We start from the raw sequence: 14,674 nt of genomic DNA on the forward strand, positions 1-14,674 counted from the left end.
TTTAGAGTAAACAGCACGCACGGAGGATTACAATCGACCCGAGGCGAATTCGACCCTTTCCCTCTGCCGCCCTCAAATGACCCTTGACAGAAGCCCCTGATCTCCCTTCAAATGGAAAACCTACAGACACACACACAAACAAAAAACCCCAAGTCTTCCCTTCGGTTGCTACCCGCAATGACGTTTCCCCCTCGGGTCCCGCCCCTCAGGGGGCTTGGAATTTTGGGATTGGCCGAGAGGCTTTGGCGACAAGGCCCCGATTGGGCGACGAGGCACTGACTGACAGCGGGGGCGGCCGCCGCGCCCTCCCTCCCTGGTGTGCGAATGTGTGTGTGCGGTGTTATGCCGGACAAGAGAGAGGCGACCGCGGCGGCGGAGGCTCTGTTTATTGTCCCTTTCGGTGTGTAGATGTGAAGAAGTCGGGGCTGCAGGGCGCCCGACGAAGAAAGCCTTTGAGGCAGCTGCAGCAGCGGCGGCGGCGGGCGGCGTCTCCGGCACCCGGAGCAGCCGGCCGTCGCGGAGCGTGAGGAAGGACAAGGCGCCTCTGCGTCCCCGCCACGTCCGGACGCCCCGGGCTCCCCGGCTGGGCTCGCCGCTCGTATCTCGGGACCTCTGCCCCGCTGGCTGAGGCGCCCGCAGGCGGGCAAGGAGGCACCGCTGCCACTTAGCTGTCGCCGGCGTCCCCCCGCTTCCTCCTCCACCTCTGCCTCAGCGGTCGCGCTAGGCCCGGGCGACGCGGCCGCCGCGCCTCGAGTTTGAGGGCGGCGGGCGGCGCGGCCTCCTCGGTGGGCTCGGCCGGACGTCCGTCCCGGGTCTCGGCGATGGGGCGCTGGGGGCGGCGCCGCTAGGAGCACGGCGAGCGGAGCGGTCGGTGTAGAGCAGCGGGGCCGGGTGGCCCGCAGGGAGGCGGGAGCGGCGGCTGGGGCCTCGGGGCCTGTGATCGGAGGCACCGCCATGGCCAAGGCGAGCGGCGGCGGCGCGGGAGCCGGCGGCAACGGGGCACTGACCTGGGTGGTGAGTGGCGGGCGGCTGGGGGTGGGGGTCCCGGACGCGGCATTGTTCCCGGCCGGCTGCGGGGCAGGAATTCCGCTGGGCCGGCTGGGGTGGGGGTGGGGGAAAGAGGGAAATCCGGTCCTAGAACGGGCGCCCCGTCGGGCTTCTTGCAGCAGAACCCCCCGCTCCCCGCCCCTTTTCTTTCTTCTCTGTACCTCTATGGAGGCTCCAGCTGCAGGAGCGTAACGTGCACTTGAAACTTTGGGGGACAAACCATGAACATGACATGGAGCCCCCGCTTCATCTTTTTCTTCTATTTCCCAGACTCTTCCAGGGCAGTGGGGAATGAGAGGATGGGTATGGCAGCAATGCATGTGTGTCTGTGTGGGTCAGCACTTTCTCTGAATGTGACTTAAAAAAATTCCGGAGAAAAATGTGTGTGTTGAAAATGCAACCGTTTCTGATTCTCTAATCTCAAAGAAGGATGGATTTGGTGGGGAATATGTCTACAGCAATTTAACACTTCAGCTCGGAGAGTCTCATTCGATTGAAAGCGCATTCAGAAGGGCTGTTTCGCAGCAGTAATTAATATACTGTCGGTTGTACATCTGTCAGGGCGGGATTGTTAAAAGTAGCGCTCACCTGCGTCAGCGTCGCAGGTGAAACGGGGTGAGGACTGAATGGAGAGTGTTGCGCGGTGACTGAAGTGATTTGTCCTGGAGTTAAAGGATTTCGGCGCTCAGTTCCTGTCGGGACGTAGTGGAGGGAAGACCTAGAGAGAGATCTAATTCCCACGGCAGATCGATAATTCATTGGCGTTTCACTTGCTCAGCATAGAGTTCAGACCAGGGTCATTCCCTACACTAAAAAAGCCCAGCTCAGACAACTGCATGGGTATCCAGAAGAAAAGTAAAAAAATGTTATTTTTTCCAGGGACTTTTGATAGACCCTCTCTTTTTCAAAACACCCAAGGAAACTTTCATATTGACATTTACATAATTTATTTTTTTTCCATTTTCTTTTGCTTGAGCAGGCGAGATTTAGGTGAACTGAGTGACTCTTCTGTCGTATTGACAAGTAACCCCTGTAAAAAGAATGTTGCTGCTAGCAGGAAAATATTTTAACCATTTAAAATCAAACTTCTGAAAGTGGAGTTAGTTTGCCAGATGGTTCTCATTCACTATTTGGAAGTGTTGAGGCCTGATCAGTGTTTTCTCTGAGGACCTTTGATTCTATAATGGTAAACATGTTGCTCCAAGATTGAAATAGTTGGCTTCAACATTTGATAGCAATATTTTAATTTACTGTTACTTAACTTTGTAGGGAATTAAATGGCCACTTTTTCTTTCAAGCTCAACAGAAAACTTTCATTTTTATAAGAAATTTTGTGAAATTTAGAGGATGTCATTCAATATCAGAAAAATTCATTTGAAACTAAAATTGACTAAAATTTTTTTGTTATAAAACTAATGGGAAATACAGTAAAATAGGGAGAAGAAAAGGTCACTTAGTCTTTTAGCTATTGATTATATTCTCTTGTTGAATTAGAAGTTTATTAAAAAGATTATTGCCCTGTAAGTCCACTCTATGATGCTTATTTAAATTTAAGTCAGATTATCTGAGTATATTTATGTCCATAATATACACCATTGATCATACAGTAGTTCAATTTTATGGGAGAGTGAGGTGATTATTATGAGCATGGACTTTGATGTATGATTGATATATTAATAGATTCAGATCCTGTCTCCAACACTTATAGTCAGTGGGACTTTGCACAAACAAGAGACCTAATCTTTCTAAGCCTGTTTTCTTATCTGTATAATAAAGTTGCATTGAAAATTAAGTGAGATAACATGCATAGCATAGTGCTGGGCTTAATAAAATGTTTTTACTGGTGAAATTCAAGAAATGCACACTCAGAATAATAAAGTTGCCTTACATAAAATATCTTTAAGCCAGGGTGAAGGCAAATTATTCACTTGGAAGAAGAGTTCAGGGATTTGTTGCAGTGGTCATCCACTTATGAAGAGGGGTAACTTTGCTTTATTGAAACTGGTGTTATGTTGCCACCTGCTTGTGGGTAACAGGAAGAATTAAAAATGGAATTAATCCCGTATATCATTACTCTTTTGGGGTTGGGTGGGTAATGCCATGTGTTGCTTGTATTAACTTCTGTTGGGATGCATGACAGCATGTATTGTTAACATTGATACTGCACAAAAGTTTATATTTCAATATCTGAAACCACAAAGCAAAGTGGTTTAAGATTGGTATTAACTTATTTTAGTAGTGTAATATAATTTGTATTGGATTTGCAGTATCTAAAATTTAAAAAAAGTGGAAAATATAAATATAGTAAAACTATTCAGTTAAAATTGACAGCAATTATGAAGCCTTCTCTGAAGCAAACAGTTTCTTGCATTAACTTTTAATTTGTAAAGCTTTGATTCTATTTCACTGCAGTCTTTTGTCACCTTTAAATGGTTGTAAAAAATAAATTTGTGGAAATATGAGAGTACAGTTAACCACAATCTGAATATTGATCTTTTTTCCCCAGTAATACTCTCATTTGGTGGATTAAAAAATATTGTAATAGAAAATATTAAGTATGTAAAAAAGTGGTGGCCAGAAAACTATAAACACTCTCCCTCTATTTATCAAGTTTCAACAATTACCAACAAAGGGCACCCACCCTTCCCCTTTTTGTTATTTTGAAACAAAACAAATCCTAGAATTACATCACTTCATCTGTAAATATTTCAGTATCTATTTCTAAAACATCTATTTTTTAAAATATAAAACCACAATTAACATTGTATTTTAAAAGTAAAATTTAATGAAATATAAAACAATTTTTTTTACTGCAAATATTTCTAATTCAGGATACATAACTATACATTTAAATATTGTTTAAAGATTTATATTAAGAACCTTGCTTTAGTGGCTCATTATTGCAAGTCTGAACTAAACTACTTAGTCAGATTTTCAAGCCAATTCTTTGATAAATTATGTGCCTTCCCGATTGATACATATTTCCTATAGTCCTTGTAGTTAGCTTTATCTCTTCGGGGTCTTCTCCATGTCATGTTCATTTTTGTCACTTTGACTCCGCATGCTTTTCATCCATCAGGAATTCCTTTTTTCTATTTACCAGTCTAAATCTTAATTACTCTTCAGGGGTAATTCAGTACCTTCTATCCTCCAAGTTTATACTCATCATTTTCAGGAATTCCTCTTTTTCCTATTTACCGGTCTAAATCTTAATTACTCTTCAGGGGTAATTCAGTGTCTCACCAACCTTTTATCCTCCAAGTTTATACTCATCTTTTTCTGTTACTCTTATGGATCATAAAACAAATGTTTCTTTTTAATGTAACTTTCATGGGTGATAATTTTGTCTTAACAATTAGGTTATAAACTCCTGTAGTCAGAGACCATGTATTTTTCTTGTTCGTATCCTTTATAGTGTTTAGCAAAGAGGGGGGATATCTAATCCAACTTCAGTTATTGTTAACAAATTGTATAATTAACATACTAACTTCTTGAGCATTCTTCTGTAATCATAAAGACAAGTGAGTGGTCAGGTAGCAATGTTCTTTAGATACATTCTCAAATATTTAGAAACAATCAGCATTTAGAAACAATCTTTATAAACTCTGCTAACTTTCGTGAATAGAAGTATGTTTCAGATGTATTCAATACTTAGGTGGTGGCAACAGTTGCATTTTACAAAGTATGTTTTTTAAAAACAGGCTTCCTTTTTTTTTTAATCTTAATACAAATAGAACCTCATTTTAAAGAAAAGGTGAGATCAGTGTAATCGTTGCTATTTGACGAGTAGGAAACAGGTCGAGAAATTAGATAAACAGTTGGGATGTGGCTAAGGCAAAGAGGCTAAATTTCAACCAGGCTTATGTTCTTAACCATCATTTATACTGTCCCACTATTTGGAAACATTAAAAACCAAAACAACTCATTTTTTATGCCCTGATATGACAGGATAAAGAAAGCCTTCTGGGATACACCGATATCACTTTCTACTAACCTTTCGCATTTATACAAAGATCTAGGGAATACATTTCCTTTTCAAAGTGTATCAATTTTGTATAGCATAATGCTCTTTAAGAATATAGGCTATGCAATTAATTAGATCATCTGGTTTCATAATTCAGCTTCTTCAAGCATCAGCTTTGTTAGCTTTTGGAAAACACTTAACTTCTCCAACCTCAGTTTCCTTATCTGTAAAAAGTGAATTATAATAATAGTGTCTGCTTCATGAAGCTCTTGCGAGGATTAATTGAGATTATTCAAATAATTCCTATAATGCTGTGTTTCCCCCAAAATAAGAAAGCCTGGCAATCAGCTCTAATGCGTCTTTTGGAGCAAAAATTAATATAAGACCCGGTCTTATATTATCGTAAAATAAGACTGGGTCTTATATTAATTTTTGCTCCAAAAGACGCATTAGAGCTGATTGGCTAGATCTTGTTTTCTGGGAAACGGTGCTTGGTATGCTTGGTAAGCTCTCCGATGGCTGTACACACACACTCACACACACACACGTTTTCCTCTTCTTTTTTAAAATCCAGTGATAAGTATTTTCATTTGTTTCAGAAGTAGTACTTTTTTATACTGAGCAATAATCACCACAATAAGTCTGTTGTTAGATTGGTGCAAAAGTAATGTGGTTTAAAAGGTTAAAAATTATTGCAAAAACCGCAATCACTTTTGCACCAACCTAATATATAACATCCATATCACATAGTTACATTATTTTCCTTGTAATGTGAACTTTTAAGATCTACTCTCTTAATAACTTTCAAATATACAATACAGTATTATGAAGTATAGTCACCATGCTGTACATTATACCTCCAGGACTTACTCATTTTATAACTAGAAGTTCGTACCTTTTGACCACCTTCACCCTTTTCCCCCTCCCCCACCTCTGGCACCCTCCAGTCTGTTCTCTGTATCTATGGGTTAGTTGTTTGTTTTGTTTTAGATTCCTCATATAAGTGAGATCATACATTATCTGCCTTTCTCAGACTTATTTCACTTAGCATAATGACCTCAAGGTCCATTTATATTGTCACAAAGGGCAAGACTTCATTATTTTTAATGGCTGAATAATATTCCTCTGTGTGTGTGTGTGTGTGTGTGCGCGCGCGCGCGTGTGTGTCTCATTTTCTTTATCCATTTATCTATTGATGGACACTTGAGGTTGCTTCCATCTCTTGGCTATTGTAAATAATGCTGCAGTAAGCATGGGATTACATATTTTTTGAGTCAGTGTTTTTATTTTCTTCAGATTAATACCCAGAAGTGAAATTTCTGGATCACATGGTAGTTCTATTTTTAATTTTTTGAATAATCCTCATACCATTATTCATAATGGCTGCACCAATTTACATTCCTACCAACAGCACATAAGGATTCTCTTTTCGAGACATCCTCACCAACACTTATTTCTTGTCTTTTTGAGAGTAGCCTTCTGAAGATGTGAGGTTTTGATTCATTGTGGTTTTGATTTGCATTTCCCTGATGATTAGTGATGTTGAGCACCTTTTCATGTACCTGTTGGCCGTTTGTATGTCTTTGAAAAATATCTATTCAGATTCTTTATCCATTTTTAAAATTGGATTGTTTGGTTTTTTGCTATTAAGTTGTATTAGTCTTTATGTATTTTGGATATTAACCTCTTGTCAGATACATGATTTGCAAATATTTTCTCCTTCGATAGGTTGCCCTTTCATTTTGTCGATAGTTTCCTTTGCTGTGCAGAAGCTCTTTTGTTTGATTTAGTCCCACTTGTTTATTTTTGCTTTTGTTGCCTTTGCTTTTGGTGTAATATCCTAAAAATCATCACCAAGACCCATGTCAAGGAGCTTACCACCTATGTTTTATTTTGTGAGTTTTATGGTTTTAGGTCTTACATTCAAGTCTTTTAATCCATTTGGAGTTGATTTTTGTTTGATTTCTGTCAAAAAATGCCATTGAGATTTTGATAGGGATTGCAATCTGTAGATTGCTTTGGAGAGTATGGAAATTTTAACAATATTAATTCTTCCAATCCATGAGCATGGGAAATCTTTCTATATATTTATGTCTTCAGTTGCTTTCACCATTGTCTTGTAATTTTCAGCATACAGGTCTTGTCCTCCTTGGTTGAATTTATTAATAGCTATTTTATTTTTGATGCAGGTGTAAATTGAATTGTTTTCTTAATTTTTTTCTGATAGTTTGTTATTAGTGTATAGAAACTCAACAGATTTTTGTATATTAAGTTTGTATCCTGCAACTTTACTGAATCTGTTTATTCTAATAGTTTTTGGTGGCATCTTTAAGGCTTTCTATATATCATGCCATCTGCAAATAGTGACAGTTTTGTTTCTTTCAGATTTGGATGCCTTCTAGAGAAAGAGTTGTTTTTGTTTTGTTTTTGTTTTTGTTTTTAATTTTCACAGTTGACATTTTAGCATTTCCTATGATCTTAAGGATCCCCCATCTTCCCTACCTCCCCTTGTCCCTTTCTTTGGGAGGACATTTCTGGAGGAGCATAGATGGAAAACAAATTGTGGTTTTTGTTTTTCATTAATGGTGGGTAGATAGCATGGTCTTCTCCGTTGTTATATGGGTGAAATATGGCTAAAGCAGGCATTAAGCATGGCAGCCTTGACGGGGAGAAAAAGGGGAGGAGATGTTAACAGAAGGGTAATGTGAAGTCAGGGTATCCTATAGGAGACAGGAGAAGAAACTTGTTCCTAAAGCTTTTGCTAGTTTCACTCTTGTTTGCCTGGTGATGGTGAGATTTTCTGTGCTGATTATGTGAACGAGTGGCTCAGTTCCTTTTTAGCACCAACTGGCAGTCATCTCCTTTCTCCTCTTTGGCAGCAATTCATTCTCCAACAGAAAAACAGGAACTGTGGATGGTTGCCCCAAATTGCTATATCTTAGGTGACAACTCTGCAAGAAGAATCTTTGTTTTTACAAAATGATCTTGGTACATACTCATTCTAAAATAAGGAGTTTGTTTTACTGGAATGTTTTTCTTTTTTGGTGGTTGAGAAGTATTTTTTTTTCATCTGGTGGTTGAGAAGTATTCATAAAGGTCGAGGCTTGGATAAGTATGAAATCTATATTCTTTTCCTAGGGGTTAGCAGTAGTGCAGAAGTACATAAAATAGATTAATATTTTAAAATAGATTTTATGTATTTGGTGATTTTCTTATAATTTAAAAATCCCCAATAATGCATTGTTTAATTTGTCAACAAGTGTGGCAATATTTTTTAAACATTTTATTTTCTAATTATGTTATTTCTAGAGAAAATTATAGATAGTAATTTGATAAAGCTAACTACATTTCAAATATTTTCTGATTTTTGAGACATTACCCAAGCAAGAAGGCAACTTTTTGTACTTGATAGGAATCTGATAGATGCAAGCCAAACATTCCTTATTCTTGCCTCCATTTGGGAGGAGGAGGTGGTGATTGGTAGTAAGGAGATGTGGAAAAAGTTGTAAGTGTTTGAAAAAGGAGTGAGGTAGCGTTTTACCTGTTTTCCATACCTGTGTGTAAGGTTTCCAGGGAAAGAGGTGTGTTCTCTGCTGCTCTTAAGAAATCTTCAGACCAGGGGAATTTGAACTTGGGATCCTTATCTGCTTGCTGTAGGAATGGCTAGAATTAGGACTGGCAGAGAAACTGGAGTCATAGAGTGCCACAGTAATGGGGCGCCTATCGCCGATACGTAAAGAAGTGACTGACATGACCTACAAAAGTGTAAAATCTGAGATTGCATAAACCGTGCGTAGTGTCGTCAGCCATATCACTGTATACTAACTACATAGGTTACTATTTTATGTAGGTTACTTTGGCCCATTCTTTACTATAATCTTCAGTAGCTTAATGGTAGGGAACTTACATCTGGAAGTTTTGGGGACGTCTGCAACCAGCCAGGTTCAGTCATTGTGAACCCATAATAGAACTCACATTCATTGTGTATTTTTGCGGACTACAAAAATTAACTTAGTGTCTTACAGAATTGGGAAATGTTTATATTTCTGGATTGAATAGATGAAGGCTGTTCTAGCTAGTATACCTACATTTTGGGCTCAGTCAAAACTGCAGTTTCACACAGTGTTATAAAAATAACTAGACTATCAGTAAATAGACTGTTCTCTTAGGACTTAAAAATTAGTGAGCCTGAAAGATAATTTTGTCATTAAAAAGAAAACCTATATCGTGTGTCCATATACATTTTAGTTTACCCCTTGGTAGGTTATTTAAATTTGATTTTTTGGTTAATTTTAGACTCTTTTTGATCAGAACAATGCTGTAAAAAAAGAAGAGTCAGAAGCTGCAAGCAGAAATGATTCTTCAAAGAAGATGTCTGTTGAGAGAGTGTATCAGAAAAAGACACAACTTGAACACATTCTCCTTCGTCCTGATACATACATTGGGTCAGTGGAGCCATTGACACAGGTAATTATTTTTAAATTTTGTTGAAATTAAATGTGTATTTTATATCTTTTTTAATAAAAATTTTGTGATTATATGCTTTGTAAGTACGTAATTTTTTCTCTCTGTGGGCATAAGCAAAATAGGGAGAGGAACCTAAGAGAGATAGAAATGTCTTTATTTCTTGTTAGAGATTTAAAAACCAAAACAAAACTAGGAGATAAAAAATTATCAGAGGTGAAAAGTATAGAGGATATGCACTTTTAACACAGTGCTTATGTTCATGAATGCTGTGGTTTACTTTAAATTCTAGAATTTATATATACACACTAATTATTATTTAATAATTACTATGGACTTGGCTTACACATATTTCTTGTTTGATTCTAACAGTTTTGGGAAGTAGGTACTGTTACCTCCATTTTATAGATTGGGAAACTGAAGTTTAAATAAATTTAACTTGCTCAGATCTCTCAGCTAGTAAGAGCTGAGATTCAAAGCTGGTCTCTGACTCCAAAGTCATGCTGTGTTCATATTATTTTACTCTGTGTTCCTATACAGTAGAAAAATATACAGCTTGAAGTAAAGATGTAAAGTAAATATAAGATACTTTTTTGTTTTTTTCCTATTTTATTTGAATACTGTTTCTAACAATTCAGGAATTGTTGCATTATATTAAAGCTGACTTTATGTATGAATAAGAACATGGACGATACAAAATGCACAATTTCTCAATATTGAGCTTATTTAAATTGAATATGAATACAGTGAGATTGACTGTGACTAAAGTATATGTTCTTTTACTTGAAGGTCTAAGTATTTAAATGACAGATGTGGGTTTATACTGTGTAAAACTGATGGTAAACACTTTTTTACCACATGAGTCCTTTTGAATTTTTCTCTCAATGCAGCTAATGTGGGTGTATGATGAAGATGTAGGAATGAATTGCAGAGAGGTTACTTTTGTGCCAGGTTTATACAAGATCTTTGATGAAATCTTGGGTGAGTACTTGCTTAAGAGTTAATGCAGTTAATGCATCTATTTCTGTTGATGTCATTATAATGTGTATATATATATATATATACATATATATATATGCAGATTTACAGTGTAAATTTTAAAGGCATATCTCTGGCTTTTATGTTGACTATAAATGTTCTCCAGAAAATTATACAACTTGTAGTATTTTTATATCTGTGCCTCATATCTTTGTGTTTTAATTGTTCATCTGTGAAATGAATGTGTTGTATTTGATTAGTAATCCCAAAGTTGGCCAGTAGTCCTGTATACGCAATCATCTGGGAGTTGCTTGTATCCCAGTCACCTGGGGGAGCATGTTACAGGGCCTGAGCCTTGCAGATTCAATGAGTTTGAGATGAGACATGTAAAATTGTGTTTTTCACTAACAAATCAGGCATTTCTGTTGAGCAGTCAGGTTTGACAACCACTGTTGTAAATGAGCTCTCTACACATCACATGATTAATTAAATCACGATGAAGTTCGAATGCCTAATTGACTCCTAGGGAATGCTTGCACTTAGAAATGTATTTAGCTAAGAACCTGAGACTGCACTGCCACCTCATCAATGCCACTTGAGGTTTCTTAGACAGCAAAATTGTGTTGATCTTTAGAAAAAGGATAGGAGAGTAAAACCACTTACTTATATTTTTCACCTTTCATTCTTGCCTCCCAACTATCCACCCAGTTTTACTTTTAGGTTACATAGTGTTTGTCAGGAACATATTCCTTCTATGATTCAGTTTAATTTTAAAACTAGTCTGTGTTTAAATTTTACTGAAGCAGTGGTTAATGTATACAAATATATTTACAGTTACAGTGCATAGGATTTAGAGATTTCTAAGAATGCTAAAGACTGCCTTTGTAATTCAAAAGTAACTGATTGGTTTCAGCTCAATCTGTCTATAAAATCACTAATTTATTGAAGGAGATCAAGAGAAAGTAGTTATTTGTTACCAAGATAAAATATAATTAAATCCAATTTTTTTCTTTTAAACCTGAAGTAGGGAGTTGTAAACTGCGGATGTTTGTTCTTATTTAATTTGTTTTTATATATCACAAGGTACCCCCTCACCTTGTTTTGTGGTAGAAGACATGACGGTGATTTGGTGTGATATAAAAATAAAGAATATTATTTGGAAAATAAGATTTTGTATTAGAAGTTAGCAGTAACTATTTTCATTAAGTATTACCATATGCAAATATTTATATTAAGTAGTGATGCAATGTAGTTGTGTCCATCTATTTATGTAACTACATATTTGATCACTCATTGAAATACTTAATTTTGTAGTTAATGCAGCTGATAATAAACAGCGGGATAAGAACATGACCTGTATTAAAGTTTCTATTGATCCGTAAGTATATTTCGTTTAATTTTTTATACTAAGTTGTTTTATTCAGATAGTCCCTAACTTAGGAATTCTCCTTAAATGAATAATGTATACAGTTAGTACTGCTTTGCTTCCCTGTTGCTTGAGCCCTTGTTATTTTTGCCTCTTATAGCCAGAATACTATAGTCTTACAGTTTCCTCTCTCATTCATGATCTTTTTCCCCAAAGTACTTTCTTACGTGAGCTCTTGGAGACCATTTTTCTTCCTCTTTGATGCCATGGATGCTGTTTCAGCTGCTAGAGTAATAACTTGATTTTTTTATTAACTGTGCTTTGAGACTCAAAGCTATGGGCTATTTCCAGTACTATTCCACTTACATTATGGGTTAAATTTATTTTTCACGACTGGCATTTGAGCTTTTCCATTATTATAATATCATTTGTAAATTAGGAACTGCTAATATTATAAGATATTATAGCAGGTGCTCAGCTAACTAGATCTCACGATGGTGGTTATCTTCAGGACTGAGGCAGAGTGAAAATAAAGTTGTTACATTTATCCTGTTTTCATTAGCATGCCTTTTGTAAAATACTACATTACATTTAGCCTTTGTAATTTCATTAGTAAATCAGCATGATTGTAAGATTTTTCTCTAACATGAAAATAAGTACTTAATAAATTGTAGGTTTTAAGCCCAACATAGGAACTATTTGGAAGTCTAAAACTATAGTGTAATACGTGGCCCTTATTCCTAAGGCCCATCATTTTTACCTCTGGAGATAGGGCACACAGTGAAAGTACCATAGGCAATTTGAAACTGTTAAATACTTAAATATTTAGCTGTGTATCCTGTAGATAGTGCTTACCCACAGGTGAGATAACATAATTATCTCCTGAGGTCCCCATTAAATAATTTAGAATTTTGCTAATCTCAATGTACGGAGGGTTGTGAAACATTGTTACAGGCTGAGTAAAAGGCTTAATGGAGAACTGAAGTCATAAACTGACCCTCGAAGGTAGGGTAAAATTTGGCTAGAGAGGGAAAAGACATTTATAGTCAAGGGAAATGCCAATAAACAAAGAAATGGAAGAATTTAGAATTAACATGGATGAGTAATGAAACTGATCTGAGGGAAAAAATAGGATGAATGTTGCAGAATACTTATCGTTTATGACTATAAGTGGGGATATAGATACCGGGCCTTGAACATGTAGTAGAGGACTTTTAAGCTTGATTTTATAGAAAAGGTAGAAGTGCTTCTATGTTCTGGAGCAAAAAAGGGTTATAAAAGGTGTAGTAAGTCCATAACTGGTAGGCAGAATATGTTTAAGGGGAGTGGCTAGCAAAAGACTACTGCAGTAATCAATATTTAAGGTAGTATTATTCTGTCTAGACTTATATACTGGCATTTGGAATGAAAGAACTGATACTGATATGAACTGAATCTAATAGGACAGACTGATAAGTCTTGATGACTAATGACTAGAGAATGATCAAGAGATATGAATAAAAAATGATATTGAAATTTGAGTTTAAGAGATTCAGAGAGTTGAACTCATATTGGAGAGTGAGGGAAATAAAAGTTGGTTACTGATTTGAGGAAAGAAGATAATGCATTAAAAGTTGTTTTTTAGTTTTATTAAAACTTTTTTGATGTAATTAATTTCCCCTTGGATCTTTGCTTTTCATTTTGGCTTTTATAACAATATTTTTCGGTTGTAATAAATACTTTTAATTTTTAATTAAGAGATTAAGGTATATATGTGTGAGTGAAACAGTGTCTACGAATAATTGCGAATCAGATTGGTAAAGGATAGCTTTTTAAGTCAGTTCTCAGTGTTGGCTATGAAGCTGTGTTTCTTTGCAAATTTGGCTGTTAAATTGGTAAAGTTATTATAGTATATACTACTCAATAGGGTATGTAAAATTTTCCATCAGGACTTACCAATGTAAAGTTCCTATTAGCTGCAGAAGCCTCTACTCCATACCATAATTCAGGGCTAAAATGGATGGTTTTGTGGTAGGAAAACCTAAAAGACCTAAAATTGGTAAAATCTACATATTTTAAAACCATTAAAAAAAATTTATGACTATGATTGCCACAATACAAGCGACCCTCTAATGTTTAGGCTAAGAATAGAATACAGTTCAGGCTGGCTGAACTGTAGATTTTTCATCTACATTGCTGCAGCAGTTAGGTAGGAAATTAAAAATGGCAATGGCTGCTGGCTCTGCAGAGCTTGTGGTTCACAGGTGGTATAGTGGTAGAATGAAGCAAGAAGATCATGGCTAATGCACATGAAAATAAAATGGAATCTCTGGCATACTTCTTGTAAAAGCCTGCTGTTATGGTTTTCTGGGAGATTGAGAAGAGTTTCTTTTCCTGAGAAATTTTGCAGTATTACTTGCAGATCTTAGTGGTCCTAATTTGAATTATAACTCAGAGATAGAAATGTGTGTCCTCAGCAAGTAGTTTCTTGAAAGATGAGTGAATGTCTTCCAATTAGTAATGACTGGTATTTTGAGTATAATCATTCAGATTTATTCTGGATTACTTTACTTTTTAATGGAAATTAATTAATATATATTTAAACTAAGCTCTAAATTCTGCTTATTTACAGTGAATCTAACATTATAAGCATTTGGAATAATGGGAAAGGCATTCCAGTAGTAGAACACAAAGTAGAGAAAGTTTATGTTCCTGCATTAATTTTTGGACAGCTTTTAACATCCAGTAACTATGACGATGATGAGAAAAAAGTAACAGGTAAAGTCCAAATGGCTCATCAAAATTTTTATTAAAATCTCTTACTGCTCCTATATAAAATATGACAAAAGAGGAAATCTGTATAGTTATGAGAAAAC

At 36.7% G+C, this 14,674-nt stretch overlaps 1 protein-coding gene across 2 annotated transcripts in view; it reads left to right on the plus strand.

Annotated features, from left to right (window-relative positions):
* Positions 1–808: 808 nt before the first annotated feature.
* The window catches only part of TOP2B (DNA topoisomerase II beta), a 52,773-nt gene continuing 38,907 nt past the window's right edge, over positions 809–14,674 (plus strand). Inside the window, exons 1-5 of one of the 2 annotated variants that reach the window (XM_033131757.1) lie at positions 809–1,014; positions 9,308–9,478; positions 10,366–10,456; positions 11,768–11,831; positions 14,431–14,576. In XM_033131757.1, coding sequence (XP_032987648.1) covers positions 955–1,014; positions 9,308–9,478; positions 10,366–10,456; positions 11,768–11,831; positions 14,431–14,576 — 532 coding nt within the window. In that variant the 5' untranslated portion in view covers positions 809–954. The remainder of the gene's footprint in view (positions 1,015–9,307; positions 9,479–10,365; positions 10,457–11,767; positions 11,832–14,430; positions 14,577–14,674) is intronic. The other variant, XM_033131758.1, reaches the window with a different exon arrangement.

Source organism: Rhinolophus ferrumequinum, chromosome 17 (genome assembly GCF_004115265.2).
Source record: "Rhinolophus ferrumequinum isolate MPI-CBG mRhiFer1 chromosome 17, mRhiFer1_v1.p, whole genome shotgun sequence".
Taxonomy (NCBI): domain Eukaryota; kingdom Metazoa; phylum Chordata; class Mammalia; order Chiroptera; family Rhinolophidae; genus Rhinolophus; species Rhinolophus ferrumequinum.